Here is a 23,406-nt window from a genome sequence, read left to right on the forward strand (position 1 = left end):
TAAAAAGATGACACGATTATAAAATCATTATCATCATCGGATAAAAGGAATCAAAAAAAAATTTTTAAAGAAGAAAAGTTGAGGGGGAATCGACCCCGGAGTTTGAAATTAAAAAATAAAACGAACGATTTTGGACATTCATGAATGGTCGAAACAAACGGCGATCAGGACATCATTAAAAAGTGTTTTTGCGAGAGTGTTTCTCTTTTGTCTGCTGCAGCTGCGGTGTGTGTGTGCTGGAAACGGCGTGAAATAGTAGTGAGGAGAGGGGATAAACAGACACACGACACACATACGGAACAATTTTCGCTTTGTGGTTGTTGCTGAAAAGAAATAAATAAATTGCAAAAATGCACGGCGACGACTTTTTTGTTTTTAGCGGCGGATATGGTGAATACTAATGAATGAATAAAATTATGTTGCGGCAAAAAGAACAACTGGTGGGTTGTGAGTTGCTTCTCAAGGCACATCAGGGGAGTGGGGGGGAGGGAAATTATAGGAAGAAGTGAGTCGAAAAATTTAGTTTTCCTTACAAAAATGTGTTTTTAAGCTTGTTCACGCAGACGGGAAAAAACCTTGTTTGCGATTCCTGGATTTGGTGCAAGTCCTCCCGCACGAGCCCACGTACAGTATACACAACCACACACACACACATAGAGGCGGAAGAATAAAAAGGCAAATGAAAATTTTTAAAAACTGACACATAAAAATGAAGAATATCGAAGAGGTGGCCGACGATGTCAAGATAATTTTTTAAAAAGAGGATTAGAAAAAAAAAGACCATAAAAATGGGATCGAAAAGAAGAGTAATCAAAATATAACTTAAAAGGTTAAAAAGAATAATTCGAGAGTAGAAAAAAAAGTTACCAGTAAAAAATAATTATTCAGCCTGCGCCATTTCTGAATGGATGAGGACAACGAAACAAAATATGCACTAAAAATCTGTGCCGTGACCTCCTTCCCTCTCACTGTCTACCATTTAAAAAATAGTGTACTTGGTAGTAGAACAGGTAGAAAAATGACAACCGGCGCAAATAGAGAAAAAAAAATGAATTGAGGTGGGCTAGGGGAATATAAATCGTTTCGAATGACACAATACACACCCCCTATCCGCTCTAATACTTGGGAACGACGTGAAAGCACAAACAGCGTCGAGACTCGTTTTTCTTTTGTTTCAAAATTGTATACGACTTATTATCTCTTCAACAAACGGAATCCCCCCACCTATCAAATAAAACGATTCCATAAAAAAAACACAAGGCCCTTGTCAAATTAAATTTCAAAAAAAGCTGCACACACATAAAAATTCCGATGAGATTCACTCGATGAAAATCGTTTTCGATTCCCATCGATAAAGTGATTTTGTTCGTGATGATTATGATTCGTTTCGTAATTGTTCCTTCTCTGTGGGTGTGTGATTTAAAAAGACAAGCCAATTGAAATAAGCGAAGAGTAATAATAAAAAAGACTAAAATCAATTATGTGTGGAATGGTCCGAGGAGAGAAGCCCCTCCCCTCCCACTCTGGCCCCTCAAATACAAAAAAAAAAAAACAGAATAGTAGTGAAGGTAGTGGGAGAGGATGTGACCACAGAGAAGACGGATGAAGACAGGACGATCACCTAAAGAGATGGTGTGTAAAAAAAAATTAAGCCCTCCCTGAAAAATAAAATCAAAAGTTAAAATTAAATAAAAAAATAAATCAAGAGAAGAAGATAGCGAGAAGAAGAAGATGTAATAGATAGAAAAAAAAATCAGAACACATACAAGACAACCCCCAACACATATTAAGCTAATTCGCAAGCAAAAGTGAGGGAAATGTTTGATATAGAAAGAGGGTGGGAAAATAAGTTGGAGACAAAGAGTAGAGAGTAGAGAGAGAGAGAAAGAGTAGATAGAGACGAGAAAATTGCAGATGTGCTTTTCCAAAGGTCGATCCAGAAAATACAAAAGAAAAAGTCTGGAAGAGTGAGAATGAGAGTGAAAAAAAAAATAAAAAAAAAAAATGAAGCCACACACACGCACACACTTTCCAAACGATATGATGTTGCGAAACAAATCGATAATTAAATTCCCTCCCCCACTCGTGTGTGTTAAACAATAAGATACCTAGAATTCCCCCGCCCAATGAATTAAACCTCGCCCGGTGATTTAAATGTGGGGCAAAAAATATTCTGTTTCTTTTCTGTAACCTCCATAAAAATCAAACAAAACAAGGAGGCGCACTAAGAGAGAAAGAGAGATGTACAAAGTCACTTGCAAAAATAGATCTTAAATTCCCTTATTTTTTTCTGATTTTCTTTTTTTTTAATGTTTCTTCAAATTCATATGTTTTTCTTTTATGTGTGTAGTAGTAGGGACGGGGTAGTATATGGTGGGTATAGGAGTGTAGTTGAGAGGTCTGCCTTTCGTACCGACACACAAAACACATTTTCTGGGGCTGGGGGGGGGGGCGACAATATTCTAAATTCTAAATCAGATGTATCTATCTGCTCTCGCACAGCCAATATTATACCAACGTAAGCGAAAATAATAGGGGAAAGGGTGGGGGGTAGTCAGGTGTAGTGGTAAGGGGATGTGTGTGTAAAGGGTTGTCCACAGTTTTGTTGTTGTGATTTGTTCGTTTTTACTTGTCGAGTATGTCGGAAGTGAAGAAAAAAAAAAACATTTTCGGGGGAGAATTCCACACAATTAAATGACAAAAAAAAAAGTTTCTCCTCCTTGAGCCCCCAATTAACACACACACACACACACTCAGACACACACAAAGGTGTACGGGGTGCACACGAGTGGACACGAGAGGCGATTGTGGCGTGACATCGAAATGGAACCAAAACAAAATCAAACCACTAAAAAAAAGTGACGGGAGGAAGAACAGAGAAAGAGCGGCGATAGAAGAAGTGGTGGTTGTGGTAGTTTTCTTGTTGTCATCGTAGTCTTTTGTGCGATCGAGGCTCAGCCTCAAAGCAGCAAATCGTATCTTTATGTACGAACTTTTTCCCCTTTTAAGAAGGAGATTAAAGGAAGGACTAAATCTAATGGTAGAAATGTTTTTCAATATTTTGTTGGTTCTAAATATAAAGGAAGAGACAGGTTGGGGGGGACTTGTGCAACGCGCTTCAGAGACTTCCGGCAGGGCGCATTTTTGAACACTTTCTCTCTCAACGACACACACACACACACACACACACGATAAAAAAAAATAATTATTATATCGAAGGGATCTTATTTAAATCCAGATGCGCGTGTTTTTTTTTTGTTTGTTCGATTTCTCGGGACATTTTTGTGTACGTGTGCTTTTGTTGATGTTGGTTGATTTTTTAAATGTTTTGTTTAAATGGTCGACTTGGAGAAGGAGACTCGCAAGTGGCTCGAGTCGCTGAGCTGATAGTTGTGCATTTTCTAATTAAAACAAATCAAATGTCGTGTGAGCTATGGTGAATTTGTGGTAGGTAATCAAAATCGAGGACTTACAATAAGAGCAGCAACGGCTTCTTCGACGCTACCAAGTTGAATCAACGCCATCTTCCGGTCCTTACTACTCGCAAACAATTGGAAAACGTTAGAATAAAAATGATTTGTTTCATCAATCCTATGGGGATTAAAACTTACGGGAAGAATTTAAAGGCCTGTGGGGCAAAGTTAGCCGCGGTGAAGGCATTTTTAATCTCCTCCTCAGTGACATTCGGCCTATAAATCAAAAGATAAAATTTATATCCAAACTGCCAGGATAAAAGACAAGAATGAATTATCCGAAAAAAGCGAAACTTGACTTACGGAATATTCGACAGATGGAGAGTAGATGAAGGGGGGTAGATATTCTGATAATTCTTGCTGCCGGGCTTCTTGAAGCGATGAAGAGCCGAGTTGATAAAGTCCTTGGTCAGACCGGCATCCGGTTGTCCTTCTTTGGGCATCTGGACGCCCTGGTGCTTAGACGGCATAGCTCGCAACTGTTTGCCGTAAAGTTTCAACTTGTCCAGGTGAGTCATCGCTGTGAAAGGAAAAGGGAAAGGAAAAAAAAAGTTATTCAATGTCTCGTGACATCAGAGACTATAATTTTAAAATTACCAAGTTGGGCTTGATGCGGTTCGGCCATTTGAATAAGGGCCGTATCCTTTTTGTTGAACAGGATCTTCACCCGGTGGACATCACCGTAAACACCTGTCGTCAGAAAAAGAAAAAAAAAATACAGAAAAAGAGAAATTAGAACCAGACGATCTTAAAATAATACAAAAACATCGTCGTCATCTATCGTCTTCACCTGGCGCACTCAACTTCTTATCCATAGGTTGAAAATTGATATTAAATGAATAAATAAAATAAAAAATAGTGACGGTGCGAACGCGAGAGAGAAAAGAGATTCAACGACAAACACAAAACATAAAAAGAGAAATTGAAAATGAGATTTGTCAAATAGAAAAATAAAAAAAAATATGAATAAGAAACTGGTAGACATACCGAAGAGAGTGAAGAGAGCATCAGGCGTGACCATCTGCGAGTGTTGGAGAATATTGACGGGATTATATATGAATTTGAAGAGGGTTTGTGGAATTCAATTGTTTGTTTTTCCAATAGAAGGGAAAAGAATAATAAAAAAATAATAAATAAGAATGGCGTTGACCAAGTAGTGGGTGGTGTGTAGTGATTAGTGGATGAAAAAATAATAATAATAATAATAAAAAGTGGGAAAAGGGGAACCAGATTTTTTTTTTATGATGATAAGGGTTAAAACAGAAGGGTAAACGAATAAAAATAAATTGAATTTGACGTGATCAGCGGCAACAGGCGGGACACGGAAGACAGCAACAGCGGCAGCAACAGCATCAGAGCGGAGGACCAGCGCAAGAGGAGGTAGTGTGAAGAGTAGAATTGTGTTTTTGTGTGTGTACAGTGTACGAATATACCACAAAGAGCAGAGAAAAAAATAAAAAAAGCACAAAATAAATAAATGGGAAAAAGTAAAAAACAAAAACAAATACTATTTTTTTAATTTTTTTCCAAGATGGAAAAAAAAGTTTTGGGAAGTTGAATAGAAAAGTTAAAAATATTTGTCAATGGCCAGCCCACCATTAAAGTCGGATTTCAATTCCGTTCCATAGAAAATAAACAAAAAGGGATTTGAAGTGGGAAAAGACGGTCGACAAAAAGTTAGTAGAATGAAACGGAAAATTTAAAAATAAAATTAAAAAAAAAAAAACTGAAAAATGATTTGGAAAATTTCGACGTTAAGGTATGGGGATGTCAACATTAAGGTCTAACAAAATCATATCAAAGAATTATACCTCCTCGTTGAGATTCGAGACGAGCAGGACGGCTCCAGACGAACATTGCTGGCCCGAAAGACGAAGAGCTGCTGGACCCAAAGCGGCCGAAGCCGAACCTCCAGGCAAACTGAAACCACCTACGAAAAACAATATCAAGATTAATTAACTACAACTTTTATCGATGGACAATATGTACGTACTTGGTAAGATGAAATCACCTCCGCCACCTGCCAAACAAGAAAAAAAGGTCAAATAAAAAAAAGCGATTAATTTTCCAGCTCAGTAATCGATTCAGTCGGAGAAGGAGTATAAGGGTAACAATTTCAAAGTTTAAAATTTCAATTAAAAAAGTTGACGAATCACGAGTTAAGATTGATTACGATCGACAAGCAAGAGAGAAAAGGTAAGAAGTTGAGCAATTAAGCTGGTTGATCCCCAAACCAAACAGAAAATTGAAGATTTGATTGTTAAACGTAAAAAAAAAAATGACTGGAAAAGCGAAACAGAAATGACAGTGAAGGCAAATAGCACCATTTGCTATCCGAATAATATTATCGGCTGATTAATGTAAAGAGGAAAAGCAAAAAACAAAACAAAACCCAATTGACTTTACAGTTCATTTGATATGTTGATTCATGGGGGAAGGAGGTGTGTGTTTTTTTATTTGGATGCCTACCTCCGACCGATGCAGAGCCGTAAGCTGCGGTTAAGGGCGATGCGAGGCCATGCATGGCTTGGAAAGGGGAGGCCAGCACTCCGGCGCCACCTAACAGCGACCACGCACATTCATAATCTAAGTAAAATTCCACATACAACCATGTGGGCTGGGTAGCAAGACCACAGCAAATACAAGTACATACTATCTACTACCAAAAAACTAACACAAGGAAATTATACCAAAATGAAATTTCAGGAAACCAAATCCGGAAAAACAAAATCTACCCATTCCCCACAAAAAATGAAAATATTTAAAAACCAACAAATCCCTCCATTAAACAGGAACCAAAAATGAAATCACTCACACCCATAACGACAAAAATAAGGTAAGCGCAGGAGTGCGTTGCCATTTAATATTAATGTTGTTACCAACGGAATTAAAAGGACTCCCCGAAATCATCAAATTCCGACGACATAGTGCGCTTCGATATTGTTTGATTTGGATATATGTATATATATATATTTTAGTTGGACGTTAATATTATTATTATTTCATTAATGAAAAAGCCCCCAAGATTGTGAAAAGTTGTTTGACATTTGTCAAAAAATAATAATAATAATAAAAGCGTGGGTGTGGTGGTAAAATGACGCTGTTCAAAATGATAACCAAATCCAAAGTGGAATGAACGACGGAAAAAAAATAGGAAAAAGACTTTGAACAACTTCTAAAACAAAAAATTATTAAAGAGACAGTTTGAAAAGAAGAAAATTGGACGAAAATTTGCAAAGGAGTAGGTGGAGCTCTTATTTTTTGTTGGTAAAAGAAACGATATATAGTCGTTTTGTCTAATTTGGTTATTATCATTATTGAATAGTTTACCAGTCATGGCGAAAGCGTCCAAATTGTGGTCGCCAGTTGGCAGCGTGGGGTTAGTGTAATCGCGACTCTTGTCGTTGTTGTACTTGACGTTGAGGCTGCTCAATTTAGAGTATTCGATGCGCAACGTGCAGCAAGAGTTGTAAATATTCTGTCCGTCCAGCGTCTACAGAGAGAGAAAGTAATTCGAAATGACGTTACCGCGTTCCGAAACGAAATTGTTTTTTGAAAAACAGTTTACTTACCAGTTTAGCCGCCTGTGCAGTGACAACATCCGGATATTGGATCAGGGCCTGGAATGTATCTGCAAAACACACAAGACAATTGTTTTTGAAAAAGAATTCTCTCTCTCCCTTCAAAATAACAACGGACAAGCCGGTGATGAGCTAAATTTAGCCCAGAGAGGGCAATGAGTCACGCCGTCATCCGTCCCTCTGCGAACCCAACCCGACAGGACGAGAAAAGACGAGATGCAGAGACGGGGCAGCAAAAGGAGGAAAGGAGAGGTTCCGGCCGTTTTGTTTTGGCATCTCGTCCATCGGACATCTGGAACACTTTCCCCCCACCAGTTGAACACAACCAGAAGCAAAAGCCGAGGGGAGAGAGCATCTGTGCCGTCGCGTAAATAAACCACGTCCCAAAAACCCCGGCCCCTCTTTCTCCATGGCTCCCTTTCTCTTTGCGCCTGTGTAAACAAACGAGCAGAGTCGTCCGCAGAAAAAAAGAAGGAAAAAAAGACATGCCACAAGCAAACAAGAGACGAATCACGTAAACAATCCCGCCATCCCTCCTCAAGAAAGAAAAACTTAATTGAATAAACACAAAAACCAGAAACGAGCAAGGACCACCCCCCTCCCCGTTGCCAAACGGCGACTCTTTTCAGACTAGTTTTCCGTCTGGGCTCTAACAAAACCTGATTTTCATTAACAATTTCATTTTCCGCTACTGAATTTAATCTCGTCAGCTCCGCCGTTCAATGTTGGCTTTGAAGCGGCTGCGCGCACAAGGGAAAACACAACAATGGACGTCAAATGAAACAAATGAATCTAGGATACGTACTGTTCTTGGTGAAAGTGACGATCTTCAGCACCCGTCCGACTTTGGAAAAGATCTGTTCCAATTAAAACAAAAAAGAGAAAATGGAATTAATGAATTCAATCCCGAAAAGGGCGGATTTCTTCACTGTACCTGAAAGAGAACATCTAGGGTGACGGGGTAAACCATATGCTCGACGATGACGCGGAGGACGGTGTTGGGTCCGCCTTGAGTCTCCGTCTGGCCGGCAAGGGCTTGAGCGGCTTGGAGAGCAGCTTGAGCAGCAGCACTCTGTTGTAATAAAACAAACGAAATGTCAATTGACACGTTAAACTCGAAAAAAGATTAATGAAACGTACAGCGTTAGAGTGGGACTGGTCCGTCTTGAGGGCTACATGGTTAGAGTACTGGACAAAGACGTTGCGGCCACGCAGCTGAGCCGACGTTCCGCTGCTAAAGTAATTGACCATCGAAATTGCAGCACCTTCATCCGCCATCTCCAAAAACGCCTGCAAAATAAATTCACAAAGGGTAAATAAAAAAATAAAGGTTGAACTTTTAAAAACAAAACAAAGAAAAGAGGCGCATGGATGTAATGATGATGATCCCATGGCGGGTGGTCCATCAGCAGACGACCTCGACATCTCGAAAAAGGAGAAGGAAAAAACATCACGCACGCCACGCACCTGATTTTTGCCCTTGAGGACGAGAACGTTGGTGACGCGTCCAAACGGAATGCCCAGGTGGACGATTTCAGCCTCCGTCACGTCGTTGGGGATGTTGCGGATATGGACGACCCTAGACGGTTTGGCTGGACTTCTCGGCTCCAGTTTGACCTGTCATCGCATCACGACACACGAAAAAAGAAAAAAAAAACACCCAAGTCGTGGGTAACAATTAATTTACAGTTGGTTCCACACGGAATACAATCATCTCATTTCCTGGTGCACAGGGGAAATAATAAAAACCAAACCAACTCGACCACTTTACCACCCCTGAATAATCCCCCTTAGACTTCTTACACAAGTGCCTCGAGCGCTGAGATCAATCACGATTTTCTTTCTTTTTTCTTTTAGGAAAAAAAGAAAGAAGGATCGGGCATCCGGGAAGAAACTCGTTAAAAACAAAAAAGAAGTAAGGGAATGGGGTTTTCTTTCTAAGTTCTTTCATTCTTTCTTTTCTTTTCTTTTTTACTAGTGAAATTCCATGTAATAAAACTTGTTGGTTATTTCATTGTGTCATTCAGTCGTCTTTTTTACCTTCTTGGCGTCGTTGTTGTTATCGGCGTGATTGGATTGGGGGCTGAGTACAGCGCCGTTGCTCATGGCCAGTTCCTCAGAACCACGCTGTAAAAGAAATAGAAACAAAAAGACAAAAATTAATTTTAATGCAATGAAATTCTTAACAGAAAAAAATGGACTCGAAAAAAAAAGACACCTGACTAACTGACACGGTTCTCGTTTCTCACGATCACGACTTTTTTCGTGTTCCATGAGAACGGGGAGGGTGAACGCACCAAATAAACGACGCGGCACGAAAAGACGCATCACACGCCATCATCAAATCTCCTCTCCTCCCCCCTCACAGAAAAACCCATTCACACAGACCGCAACAGGTAAGCGAGAACAACAAGTCAAGGTAAAGACCCGCCACAAACCAGAAAAAAAAATAATCTCCCGATTCCTCCCACACAGCCACAAAAAGACCTTGAAGGTGAAGAACATTCAAATTTTTCTTCTTCTGTTTTTACAAGAAAAACCAAACATCAAGCGAAGTATCGTGCGTCATCTTCGAAAACCCCTCGAAGGCATCTGACAGGATCAATCATTTACACAAATCACAAGTTCCCTGTCGTTTTTTCTTCTTCATTCGAGCCACCAAAGTCCATTAAAGAGGAGGGGAGAAAGGATATCCGGTCCGCAAGATATACTCGGTTAGTGGGAGTGTGCATGTTATCCGTCTTGACTCGATTCATGTCTGACCGGACAATAATATAACGCTCTCCCAAAAAAGGAAAGAAGGAAACGAGAAGAGAAAAAATAAAATAACGAAAAATTCATTTTTTGTTTAAAAAAGACTCGACTCTCTCATCGTGTACGTGTGGATAGGGGAAAAAAACAAAAACTATTCAGCAGTCCAAGCACGAAGACAGACAAGGCAGACATACTCTCTCCACGTGACCTGGCAACCGTCCCGAGCCCAACCCAACGAGGACCAAAAGCCGCGGTTCAACAATCCGCCAAAAAAAAAAGAGAAAAACGGATGGGCAAACGGGGGGGAAAAAAGTAGAATTGGATCCCGAAGCCCACAGCTCGAGCGCAAAAGTTGTTGCAATGAAAAAGAAGGAAAAGAAGGAGGAAGAAGAGACGAATAGGGAGGAGTCGGTAGGATCGATGACTCTATTTGGTACGTGCCGCAGTGTGTATGTATGGTCGGATGGTGCCAAACCGGAGATGGGCTTTTTTCCTTTTTATTTAAACAAAAAAAAAGAACAAAAAATCAACCAACCAAACCCACTGCTCGCAGCAACAAAAAAGAGACGATGTAGAGAGAAATGAGGGCCGCCTCTGTCTGTGTGTGTGCGAGAGGGAAAAAAGAGAAGAGACGGGAAGGAAATACGAGTCCAGTCCACATAGAGTCATGACGTCAAACATGTAAGAAGCCTGTTCCAACAAGGCGAACAGCCAGAATACATGATTTAAAACAACTAGCACCAACAACTCATCATCATCATCATGATTATTACATGGCTGCCCTGGGTGGGAATGGAATGTTCTTCCAACCACCATCAGACGAGGGGCTTGGTTCAGCAGGAGCAGCAGCGGCGGTGGTCGTGTGCATATGTCGTCATCGCTCGTTTCCTGTTGCGACAGGCGACTAACCAACCAACGAATCCTGACAATATATTTCACTTCACTTGCTCCTTTAGCTCAACGGCTCATGAAAATGTTGCGCCGAAACATCCGGTTCGTGTCTCCCACTACACAGCCTGGGAATGGATGGATGGACGGATAAAGATTGTCGGAATAAAAGGAGAGAGAGAGAGACTGAACAGGAGGAATGTCATTTGGGCTGAGAATCTCGTTCGTTGTCTCTGTGTGTGCCATTCTTTTCTTTTTTTGCCGGATCATCCCCTTCTCGCACACACACAGACATCTTGTTTTGTTTTCCTCATTCATTCATCCATCAACTGTCTCTGACTGAGAGTTTCTAGATGTAGAGAGAGAACCTCTTCCGCGGATCAGCCTTGCAAAGAAGGGGCCCCGTTCCCTTTCATTTTAAATACATTATCAATCTAAATAAGCAAAAAGAAAAAAGGAAACTTCCCCCTTTTTCTTCCCCAGACTTGAATATGTTGTGTGCGAGTGTGGGACAATGGGGCGGATAGAAACGGAATTGCAATCCAGTTTGCCGGTTTCTCTCCTTCCTTGCTCCTCCTTTTTTCCCCCTCTCTAGTAGAGAAATAGTAAAAAAGAATTCCTTGGCCATTTTTAAAAATAGCATCTGCTTCGCTGCGGTGGCAGCTAAAGCGCGCAGACACGCCAGAAGGACATGGCAAGTAAAAAGGAAGACGATGATGCCAGAAGGGCAGAAGAAGAAGAAGAAATACGTATATATATATAAAAACAACTTTCTCGGCGCAGTGGTCGGTTGGTTATCTTCTTTCACAACCGTCTGGTTTTCGAGTCGTCGTCCCTTTGCCCGCGCGACACCCGCACAAACCAGGCAAACTTTTTACACCAGCCCACCGCCACCATTACACTACTACACAATGCATTTTCAGATCGACCGGCGTATCACCACCACACTACCGGATGTGGGTTTCTTTTCCCTTCAAAAAAATAAAATAAAATGTAGAAATTGTGGGGGGAGTTGTTTCAAAATTCTCGAGAAAAATGAGAACCAGTTGCTAAGCCAATGGCAACCCATAATACACAATTCCCTGTGCATATGATGGATTGGCACAAAACTTTTTTTTTCTCTCGTTCTCCGGTGTAGTGAGTATATGAATATGGTGGCTGCTCCCCCTTCTCCTCCTCTCTCTCTGGGGCACAAACAACATTCTTGGGATACCGAAAGGGAAATATAAGAAGAGAGAACTTCAAACCGCCAAGCTTTTTGGGTTGGCTTTGGATGTGGCTGTCTGACTCTCCTATTCCCCCCCCCCCCTCGCATCCATTCCGCTTTTTCCTCCTCACTCCCTCCACAGGTTTCCCGAGTGCAAAGACCCCCCTTACCATCCCTACTCTTCATGAAAAACCCGCAGGGGTATCTCTCTCTCTCTCCTTCGTTGTACACATACTATACACAGACTTGTGTGCCATTCAACCGGTTGGGGGCTGATGGCTGGGGCATGTGTTAAAAAGAACAAGGAGGAAGCCTTATACACCGACTAGCCGGTCTTGAGTTTCGGTAGAAAACCCATTTGAGCCAAGCCCGGGCTCTGTTTTACTTTGCCTTTGTCTCTGTGAAACTTCAAGTTTAGTTTTCATCAGCTAAGGGCACACAGGCTCACCATATGGACTTGAACACAAACAGATAAGAGAATCTCTTATAGGCTACTCAGATAACGCACAATACCAACCCCACACACACAAACACGCACACAAGCCAATTAAAAAATCCACAAAAATTCTTTGTTTGTCGGCTCTTACCATCGTAGAAATTTGCATTGATGTTGAGTAAAAAGTTGAGTAGAAGAAAACAAAAACAACAACTTGTATGTGGCGCTCACAAATCAAAAGATTCTTTGGACAATTTTTTTTTCAACACTGAAGCGCACAGGGAAAAATAACTTTTGGGGCTGTGTGTAAAGTTTTTTCGCCGGTTACTACTAGTGTATGTATATATAGTACGGTGGCTATCAACAGCCAATGGGGTGAAAGAGAAACACGGCGGAGGATGCACGTAACACGCAAATTTGTTTCAAGACACTAAATGTTTTCGGTTGTGTTGGGGGGGTTTTTCTTCGAGGAAAAAAAAGGAGGGAATATTTAAGAGAAAACAAGAGTGGGGGGATTTGAGAGATTGAAAGGAAAAATGAATCAAAAAAAATGAAGAGAAAAAATACAGATAGGAAGAGAGAGAGGACAGAGAAAAGAGAGAGAGATTGAAAGGGAAAAAAAGGGCGGACGAGCGTACGGCCACGACCAGACTCAACAGACTGACTGAGCGCAACTGCTTCGCTCAGACTCTTAGACTCTACTACACCGGCAAAGACACAAAAAGAAAAGAAGGCCCGGCCATTTCTCCCAACCCTAACTAACACACCTCCCCCCTCCGCCAGGTTGGGAGCACATTAGTTCATCATCAGACCGCTAGATGGCCCTGGCAACACCAACTTCTACCCTGTCTAGTAGCGCCCAAAGCAACACATGTCAGAACTTTTCGGCAAATATCAAATTCTCACTCGTTCCGTTTTAAGTTGGTGAGACCAAATTTAAACCAAAATCAGACTCTGCAACGGGTGTTGCAATGCTCCAAAGGAGAGAATACAAAAGTGGATTGGAAATCAAGGTTTTATTTTGCGGGAAAATGCGGTTTTTATGTCTTAAGTGCCGTAGCGATGGGACGCAGACAATCTTCATTTATCTTTCAATGCCAAACTCTGGGAAACCATTAACAAGTTGTTCCATTTATCAAGGTTGACAACACGCACACACAGGGCCAGCCCCATCCGCTCTCGTTCGCTCTTTCCCCCCTTTTTACTGTAATCAATATCAAATGAAGAGAGCACCAGCTACACAAGCAGGGACCATCAGGAACCTACACACTAATAATAAACAAGTGTCAGGCGACCAATCAGATTCCTTCTTTCTCTCTGTCGTTTGGGTTAAAAAGAACGAAAAAATAAAATCATCAGCCCGGGAGATAAATAAAAAAAAAAGGGAAACACGATGGATCGGGTTTGTAAGCCGCGCGACAAGAGATCCGGTCGATTAGGCACGACAAAAAAGAAACCTTTTTTCTCTATTTCAGCCACAAAATGATCCGTGAGATGGCACTAGTTTTGTGCCCTTGGAAGTGAACCATGAGAACCGCAGGTGCAGGCGGCCAAACCTTTTCCCGTCTGGATGTCTTTAACAATCGCGGACTATTGTAATACACGTTCGAACAGGCTAATGAGTAGTACCACCACGGCCTTCGAATAGAAGAAAATATTAAAATATATACCTTCCACTCACTGCACTCCTAGACCTGCGCAGCCAACTGTTGGATACCCCACACTATTCTCGGAAAAAATCATTGTTGAACTCAACCAACAATTTGCATAACAGCTGGTAGAGGTGGGTAAGAACCCGATAGGAGGAGAGCCGGTCAAATCCCCCATCAAAACGAAAAGGAAAAACATCTGCCGCAGTTTCGTTGCCGATGGGAGATTCCTTTTCCTTTCCGTGTTGCTTATTTTTTTTTAAACAGGAATAATACATTTAAAGGGTCCTAGAAATTTTTTGGCTAACGGCGTTAAAGGTACGAAAAAGTTTTTTGGCTAACGGCGTTAAAGGTACGAAAAAGGGAGGCTTGTACGGGGGGAGACACGAAATTGACTTGGAAGTAATAACAAGATCTCTACTCAGCTGTAGTAGCATAATCCGAGAGGCGTGGACCTCATCCAAGTGCCAACTTTCATTAAGCTAAGAGAACGCCGCCCCGTCTCAAAATGAAAAATATACAAAAGAGATAACAGACAGACACACTCTGGTTAATTGTTGGCAAAAAAATACACAAGTAGAAGAATGGAAGCCATGCGTGGTGGTAGTTATGCTACCAACCATCAGGTACGCTAGCTTGATTCAATTACATCCGCACAAGACATACGGGCGCGATATCTATTTCCAGTTCTAGTTAGTACTGTACAACTATTTACTCCGGCCGTCGCTCCTGTAGTGCTACTAAGTGAGAGAGAATCAATAATAGAGCAACAACAGAGTTGAAAGTTTCTCCTGCAAAAGTTGGCTGCCATGCCAATCAATTATGAACAGAATGGAAAGTGCTTTCCAATGATAAAAACATGTCCAACCTCTTTCCAACCCCCCATTCCCGGGGCTTCATTTTAATAAAACATTCCTACTTATCAAATATTACGGTTATTCCGAGCGTAGGAAATGTGCCGGTCCGATGGGATTTCGATTTAAGTCGGGAGGGAAATGAGGAAAAAATTTTCAAACAATAAAACTTAAAAAACAGAATGGGCCGACTTCACAAGCATATGCGGTTGTTCCGCACGAACGATGGGATTCACCTTGGATCGTCCTTCAAGGCATTCACCTTTCCCCAAAAAATTAAACTCCTACACAGACACACAATGGGATTTTTTCTCTTCGCCTCCCCCATTAATCGAAAACCAGGACACACTGGGGAGTAAAAAGTGGTCTACCTTTAAGGACACGGTTAATTTTTATGATTTTCAAGGTTTACTTTTTTCTTAAATTTTTTTTTTTTAATCGTGACAATTGTTTTGGGGGACATACGCCGGTCCCCCTTTTTTCTTATAAGACGGAGGAATGCTGCGGCGTGACTTGCGGATGTTTTTGTTTGATTCAACACGAACGTTGGGGAGGGATTATTTACACCAAAGTAAAGAGAAACTCGCTGGGGGAAAAGAAGAAGTAAAATCTCACTGCATCTCTCGAGGGGTAGACTGAAAGAGAAGAAGAGGCCTTGAAGCTATTTCGGAAATAAACAGACACGGTCTGGCACTCTGAGTTTGTTCCATGGGGGGTTCGTCGATTAAACACAAGATGGAAAGAAAAAAGGTCTTCGCTTTCCTCCGCCCATTGGATAGGGCAACAAATATCTCAAAAGTTCAAACAACAAGCCGTCGATATAAAACACAGAACGCCTGGTACAAATTTAGAAATTTCTCATGAGAAAAACACGGGTGGAGGGATGCAACTCGTGTGTTTGTTGGTTTCACCTGGCCGCCAGGTGTCAGCACTCGGTGCCACTAGTAAGTAGAGAATTCTACACACACACACAGAGGAAACACACACACAAAGGATGTCTTTGTTTCCCAAACAACCACCCCTTCGAATTTAACTCGACCTCCAAACGCATCCGACCAACCCTGCAAAGACCCAAATCCCCTCCGAAACCACCTTTTTACCTTGAAAAATCATAAACCACAACAATGGCTTTCTTCGGCTAAGAGATGGAAAAAGAAGACGAAGGTTACATACCTGCATGACGTCCATGATGGCGAGAGGCTGCTGCAACAAGGTGTAGGCGTAAAGAACTTCGGAGGCGGGTCTCTTCATGCTACGATGAGAAGAAGAAACTTGCAGTTTTATTGAAGGGTGACTTTTCCTTCCTCTTGTTGTGTTTCGGAATTTTCGACTTCCAAACTTGTCTCGAAACTGGCGATTGATGAACAAGACGATCGACCGACGATACAAAAAAAAATAATGAAGAAAATGGGGCGTCACACACGCCTAAAACAGCGGCGTATATCGACGACAAAGCGAAGAATATTTCAACTGTCGAATGATGTCAAACGAGCCCCGTCACTTCAAATACTGAAACAGAAAAAAGAAAAATGGCGATTAGAGGGTCAACTAGCTGGGTGAAATTAATTAGATACAAGGAATAAAACAAAATTAAAAATAGGATGCACACACAACTGGCTCAGGTTTGTGATGGGTCAAGAAACATTCAACAGTTTGACGAGACGCCATGTTTTTCGAGACCGACTGACGCCACGCCATCAAACACGCGGATATTCGAAATGTGACAGCATCAAAATCTCAAATCTCATCTCAAATTCCCAGAATAAAAAATCAAATCGAGCTATCAGGTCGGTCAGAAAACCGGAAAAACAAACATCTTAAACCATAAAAAGAGTAAAAATTATTCAAAGTAACCCACCAAAAAATTGGACAACGACAGAACAACGTCACTCTCTTCTTTCTCCCCCTATATACTCTTTATTGCACTTGGAGATTTTTCACCGAGATAAGAGTAGAATTGTTTCCAGTTTTGTGACGCCACAAACAGGTATTCTTGTCTGTTTTTACACTCACTCGCACATACACACACACACGACGACCAACGTTTTCAACTTGTGGTGTGTTTCACACTTGTAAAACAATACACACACGCATCACTCACCTAGAAATTTAGGCGAAACACGAGAGAGAGAGAAAGAAATGTGTGTGTGAGAGAGTTTAAGAAGTAAAGTGCGAGTGGGCAACAAGAGAAATAATTAAACTGGTGGTTCTGTCGACTAGTACCAACGACTCGCGCGCTGTCTGTGCACTACCACAAGGCCCCCTCTTTTGGCCTCTTTTTCTTCTTCAACAGACAGACACACACAAGAAAATGGAAAAAAAAATTCTATTTGAAAAAATAATATACCAGAGAGCAGCAGCAACAGTAGTGATGCTTGTGTATCTTGTGTTTAAAGAAAGAAGCAGAGAAAAGAGAGGAGACAGCACAGCAGCAGCAAAGAGATGGGGAAAATAAAAAAGACCCAACTCTCCACGCCGGTTGATGGCGCTTTTCTTCCCTCGTCTGCTTCTTAGCCTAAAGGAAAAGGAGGGGGGGGGGGGGAAGAGAAATATAAAGCGCGCGCGTCGTGTATTCTTCTAGACTCCGCCCACCTTTATACCTTTCATCCCGTAGGGGGGCCAACACACTGGGGGGACTAGGGGGGAGGAGCGATCCGAACTCGAACCGCGGGTTTTCCTTTTTCTTCTTTTCACAAATGGCCGCGACAACAATAAACAACTTTTTCTCTATTTTTCACGCCTATCCGGCAGCATTCAGATGTCGCTGAGTGACATTGCGACGCATGTTTCTACACTTTCTTGATTTCACCAGATTTTTCATTCAAAAGTAAATGGTTCCTTGGCATTTCTTTTAAAATCATTATCTCATTTGAAACCAACCCATTCGAAAGCGCTCCGTCAATTCCCTGTCCAATCACAGAACTCATTCGGCCCTCTTAACACACAAATCTTCTCTTTATATTTCTAGAGCTATCTCCCATCTTTCTCGAATTCCTTCCATCGTTTAACATCGGGGGCCCTTGATTGTTTTTGGGTAATGCTTTTCCAATTGAAAAATTTTGATTGAGTTGCATAGCGATCCATCAGAAAAGGGAAAACGATGTCGTCCTGCCACGCCCCACCCAAAGGGCAGCCAAACGGGCCCGCAAATAAAGTGGAGCGACCCAGACTAGTTTTCATTTTCTCCGGGATGCAACATATAATCAATGCTGGACTCACACAGCAACAACATAAATAATAAAAGAAAGAAAAAAAAAGACCATCTCTCTTGTTATTAAAAATATAAACACACACGACCATACCACACGACACGGGAATAAAACGAAAGTCGGCCCCGCCCGGAGAATATTAGAAGGAAACCTAATAAAGTTTAGTGGAGGAGAATGTCTCCACTGAGAGGAGGTAACGTGACAAGTCAAGTGAAAAAAGAGGAGGAGGACCAGTAATTGCCTTATTTTGTCCTCTCACTCAAAGTGACGATCGGCCATTCCAACAGGTGGTGCGTCTATCCAACCAAAAAAGATGAGAAAAACACGGGAGAAAAAATATGTCGTCGCCAGAAAAATATAAAGAAAGTGTATCGATTTGTTACGTAAAAAGAAGAAATAAAAGGATGAAGCCTGGGCATTAAGGGACCTCTTAGAAGCTCTAATATCTATTCCGTGTAATGCAACTCGAATCATGTCGAATTAGGGCTTTCAACCTCCAACTAACTCTGTATATGCACACGCCTGCGAGAAGAAACGACAAAGGTGAAGCACATGTTGCTACACTCAAATAAAAGCACCAATCTCTGGAGAGCCTGCACAGGAAGAAGAAAAAAGGATCGTCCTAGCAACAACAACAACAACAGGATCTCAGGACATTGGATGCAACTGAAAGGGTCCCTCCCAAAAAATGGTCCAGGAGAGGAGGAATCGAGGCGGAGAAACTACGCGGTAGAGGCGGAAGAGTTGAGATCCGAGGACAAACACACAGACACAAAGACGGGCTTTAATTCATCATGAGAGAATCAGTCCTGCGGCAAGAGATGAAGAGACTGTCTCTCTCTCGTCTTCACCCATCGATCGATGGGTTTTAATGTCCGGTGTGTCTGTCTGCCTGTCTGTTAAACACACGAGAGTGAAACAATGACCAGCAGCAGCAAAGGATTTCTCTCTCAAAACCCCTCCCAGTTGCGCTAGTAGTAGTAGAGATGCTGTTACTACGGCTGAGATTAAATCCTAGATGCCCAGAAGTTATTTACGGCTCACGGGGGGAGAGTAGAAAAGAGGGAGAAGAAAAAAAATAAACGGTGTGTAGCATTTACTAGTAGTAAGAGCATAGAACGTTGCTCTGCGCTTTCATCGCCAACACAATGGGCTTATATACGTGGAAGGCTTTTTGCTCCGGTGTGTTTACCGCTCGCTCTTTCCTCTTCCTTGCAACCATCACGTTCCAACGTTTTCAGAAAAGTATCTGAGAACAGCTCAAACAACTTTTCAACAAACCCTGTGAAGTGCTGAGACTCTAGTAGCTACTGCACCCAAATACGCGGTTGAGGTTTCATTCTATACGGGATCGGTCAATTAAAACAAAAGAGACTCTCGGGTAAAACCAAACCATTAAAATAAAAATAAAAAAATTAGGGAGAAAAAGAAATATTAATAAAAACTAGTTCCAGTCCAACGAATTTCAAGAGGTTTACACAACACACAATGCTTTTCTTTGACACAAAATAATGTTGCCTTTACTACTACCGTACGTTCTGTGGGTTTTGCGTCCAGATCTATTTTGTTTTTCTTCTAAATTTAGAAAAGAGACGCTGGTCAAAATTCCCTCACCATCGCCAAAACGTTTATTATTTTCAGCCTTTTTTTTTCGATAAAGTTCAAACAAGTGCGCGCTTTATAAACCACATTCCCCCCATTTTCTTTTAATATAAACACCTCGGCCATTTTTTTGGTTTTGTTATTATTTTTTCGGGGCCGGTTGGCTTGCTTTTATCAAGTCTTTTTCTCTCTAAAAATAAATGTGTTTACAAGAAGGAAGTTTCCTATGTCGGAAATCGAACGGAAATTGAAACCCACTGGTTCTCCGTTCCAACAACAACAACGACACACAGACACAATATCGGTGCAAATAAAATCGGGAAGGCGTTCCACGTACACACACACACAAGAGTAGACCTATACTCTGCACGACGTGCATGTTTGTCTATGCATATATTCGACATTACATAAAAGGGGGAAAAAAAGAAGAAACTTTTTTTTCCTTTGGAATACAAAAGCTGCTTACTATCGATCCGCAACATCACATCAAATACCCAAAGATTGAAAAGGATGTCAAAATAAGAAGACTACTTCGTCTTGTTCAACCCCTTAAAAGGTCGCCTGTTTAATAAACAACATACCTGTTTCTAATTCAACATTTCTTTTTACCAAAATCGCTAATTAACGACAAGAAATTCTAAAAAACCTGACCGAAGGGATATAAGGAAGAAACCACAGAGTTGACGAACGACGACATGTTATTCGGTCCCGAGTAGAAAACAAAAATTCCTACTTTCCTAAATTGGAAATGCAACTCCAAACAGTTGGTGGCCAAGTATAGTAAAAGTAATCAAGAAAAACCGAACCCCCAAAAAGGTACACGACTGTTGGAACTAAATCGCATTGAAAATGGATGCTATGACCGATAGGCAAAGGTTTGTCATCCGGCAGTCTTTTGGCTCCTGCTTTTCTTACAGAGGGGGACGCAAGTTTCGTGTCTGTCGAGTGTGTTGCGATTAATGGACTGCCGGATCCAATCCTATTCAATCCCTGGCAAATAAGCTCCTTCCTTTTCCAAGCCCGTTGCTCGGGGAGATATCGATCTCCAATGGCAGTCAAATCGAAATGAGACACACACGCACAACAAGTTGAGCTTCAAAGGCGTAGGCAAACAAAACCGGGGGGAAAAAATATAAATAAGGAAGGAAAGAAAAGAAATTGTATCGACTTCAAACGAGTCGTGCACAGCAGACACAGTCATCGGCAGCAGTTGAAGGAGCCTCGATCGATGGAGCTTCATACAGAAACGCAAAAAGCGACTAATTAGTAAGCTGCCGACCGTGTAATGAGTGTGTGTGTGTGTGTGCGCGTGTGTGTGTTGGACGATGGAGCCATCAAGAAGTTTTTTTGGACCAACCAAACGAATAACGAACGAGGGGGGGGGGGGGGGGGGAACAGAGGAAGCGTGAGATAAAGCACTACCCAGTGGGCGTTCCAGTGGCGCTTCTGGAGAGACACAACAAGTTGCCGAAGATGTCGTGTGTGTCAGGGCACACACGTATACAATAGAAAATCGGAGGGGAGTCTCAACAACAACTCTTTCTTATCACGCAACTATGGGGTGGAACGGTCTACACTCGACGTCGAACGAAAATAAAAATAAGTTATAAATCGCCAGGAAAAAAGGGAATATAAAAGCGGAGAACTCGATAGACGCCGTTGGTGAAATTGCTAACAAAAAAAAAAAGACTAAACGGATTTGATTCCCGTTGTCAAAGCTGCTGCTGGGTTGTCAAGGGAAAAGTAGAACGGGCCGCCGCTGTACCTAGGCGAAAATAAGAGGGCGTTATGAATGAGACGTCAGTGCTGTGTGTTGACGTAACCGTGGCGACCAACAACTCAAATTTGTCGACTACCTCATCTAAAAACGGAACCCAGCAATAATGCCCAATTACATACCCAAACTGGAAATACCACGCGTGAACGCACACGGCGACGTGTTTTGGACGAAAATCGACAAGGAAAAAAAAAACCTGTTGCTGTTTTTTGTCAAGCATATTTATTTCTTGAGCTTGTTGATCATTATAATAACAGATGTTTTGTGATTACGGGGGAACTACCAACAAAAACGGTAAAACGTTCATGGCTGAGGAATTGGTTTTATTTTTAAAAAAAGAAAGAATAAAGAGTGGAAGGAATTTCGAGATGGCAATGTTTGTGTGTGTCGCTTTAGAATGTGGGTGGAACGTGGGAGAAACGAGCAGCAAAAGGGGGCGGTTGGTGTAATACATCAACAGCTGGATGCAACACTACCGCACCACGTGAGACTCGTGCGGAACGTCTAATCTTGGGTAAAACTAATTAGTTAACGAGCTAGAGATGGAGTGAACGTGTTGGAGCGGATCAACTCTCTTTGCTCTTTGCATGGGAAACTAGTAGTACTACGTGTTGTGTTGCACGGTATGAAGCGGCACATGAATAAAACGTCTTTTGGCGCCTCCGATATAAACTTTTCTCTTTCTGGTTTTGAAAGATTGATGGGCATGGGATGGAACCTCCATGGAGATGGAAAATAAGAGTGAGGAGCACAAGAGAGAAGAGGGGGGGGGATCTAGATAGATCCAGGAGGGATGATGTTACTGACGTCCGGAATGGATCAATACTTGCGCGACTGCTTGGGGTTCGGTGGGAGATATGACCTTTCTATACAACTGGGCTACAGGTTAGAGAGAACCCCACACTCTCACCTTCCCCATACCAATATGTCTAGCGTACGGAGCGTGTACCCACGGTACGTGAATGCGCAAAGAATGATGCGTCCCGTTCCCTTCCCAAATTGATTGATTGATTCATGTGTCATGCCCTAAAAAGACCATTACCTCACAAATATTCATTACCTTGGAAATACATTAAACATCAACCCATCCTTCCCCGTCAAATGCCAACCAAACAAATCTTTGACAAAATCAGAGATTGATTGATCGAGATGAAAAAGTAATCTAAAAAAGTTGCCTAGCACAGCCAGTGTGCAAGCACGTCTGGCAAAAACAAAAAGCATCACCTTCAACAACTGATTCCGTCACACATCTAAACCCTGTTCAAGGATTGTCATGGTGCGCAGCACATCAAGAGCTTCAAAAAATGGAAAGGGAACCACAGAATAGTTATCGTAACCTTGGTGGTGGTAAAGAAGAATATGTAAACAGTATAGGCAAGCCTCAGCTCACTCCATTGGTCACGATAAATAACCACGTTATCTTTATGAGAAAAAGACGTTACGCAAGCATGTCAAGGCCTACAAGTTGAACAAAGCAAAAAGCTAGCGTTGATTGCTAGCAAACATTATAGAGAATTGACGTGTGGTCTATTGACTACGTGTGTGAAACTTAACAGTTAAAAAAGAAGTAACACTGAATTCTTACCCTTTCATCGCGTTTGGTATTGAAATGAGATGGAATCGTCTTTAACACAAAACACAAACGATTGGAATATTAAAAGAATGAAACAAAACAACAACAAGTGGTCTCTGCCGACTCAATGTCATGCCGTTTACAGATAAAAAGATGGCCGCACGCTTATGACAGCTACGACGATGTTGAAGAGAGCCCCTCCTCTTCAACACCTACGGACTTTGATTTACCAGAGGCTGAAGATTATAAATTTAATTTTTTGGTCTAATTTAATCATAATTCAATTTGATTATTTTGAAAATTGAAATATTTGTTTGTATTTTTCAAATGAAATGCTTATGTTGATGTTATCTTTTGTTCTTGATAATTTTTTATTAATAGAGAAACGAGAACAACACTGCCA

General features: G+C 41.6%; 1 protein-coding gene across 12 annotated transcripts; it reads right to left on the minus strand.

Moving 5' to 3' along the window:
• Window positions 1-1,715: 1,715 nt before the first annotated feature.
• LOC124202802 (polypyrimidine tract-binding protein 1-like) lies at window positions 1,716-23,214 on the minus strand. Of its 12 annotated transcripts, none has more exons than XM_046599254.1 (18): window positions 23,016-23,214; window positions 16,016-16,351; window positions 9,095-9,181; window positions 8,522-8,671; window positions 8,195-8,344; window positions 7,989-8,126; window positions 7,860-7,911; window positions 7,046-7,104; window positions 6,804-6,966; window positions 5,943-6,032; window positions 5,467-5,493; window positions 5,285-5,403; window positions 4,461-4,494; window positions 4,071-4,163; window positions 3,777-3,993; window positions 3,612-3,689; window positions 3,474-3,537; window positions 1,716-3,401 (listed from the first exon to the last, which is right to left on the minus strand). In XM_046599254.1, the coding sequence occupies exons 2-18, from the start codon at window positions 16,091-16,093 to the stop codon at window positions 3,333-3,335; spliced, it is 1,668 nt and encodes a 555-aa protein (XP_046455210.1). In that variant the 5' UTR covers window positions 16,094-16,351; window positions 23,016-23,214; the 3' UTR covers window positions 1,716-3,332. The 12 variants fall into 12 exon arrangements, with proteins under 12 accessions (XP_046455210.1, XP_046455187.1, XP_046455227.1 ...); XM_046599231.1 differs by having other exon boundaries at window positions 5,943-6,059; window positions 23,016-23,191; XM_046599271.1 differs by lacking the exon at window positions 23,016-23,214 and adding an exon at window positions 17,190-17,354.
• Window positions 23,215-23,406: the final 192 nt, after the last annotated feature.

Source organism: Daphnia pulex, chromosome 2 (genome assembly GCF_021134715.1).
Source record: "Daphnia pulex isolate KAP4 chromosome 2, ASM2113471v1".
NCBI classification, from domain to species: domain Eukaryota; kingdom Metazoa; phylum Arthropoda; class Branchiopoda; order Diplostraca; family Daphniidae; genus Daphnia; species Daphnia pulex.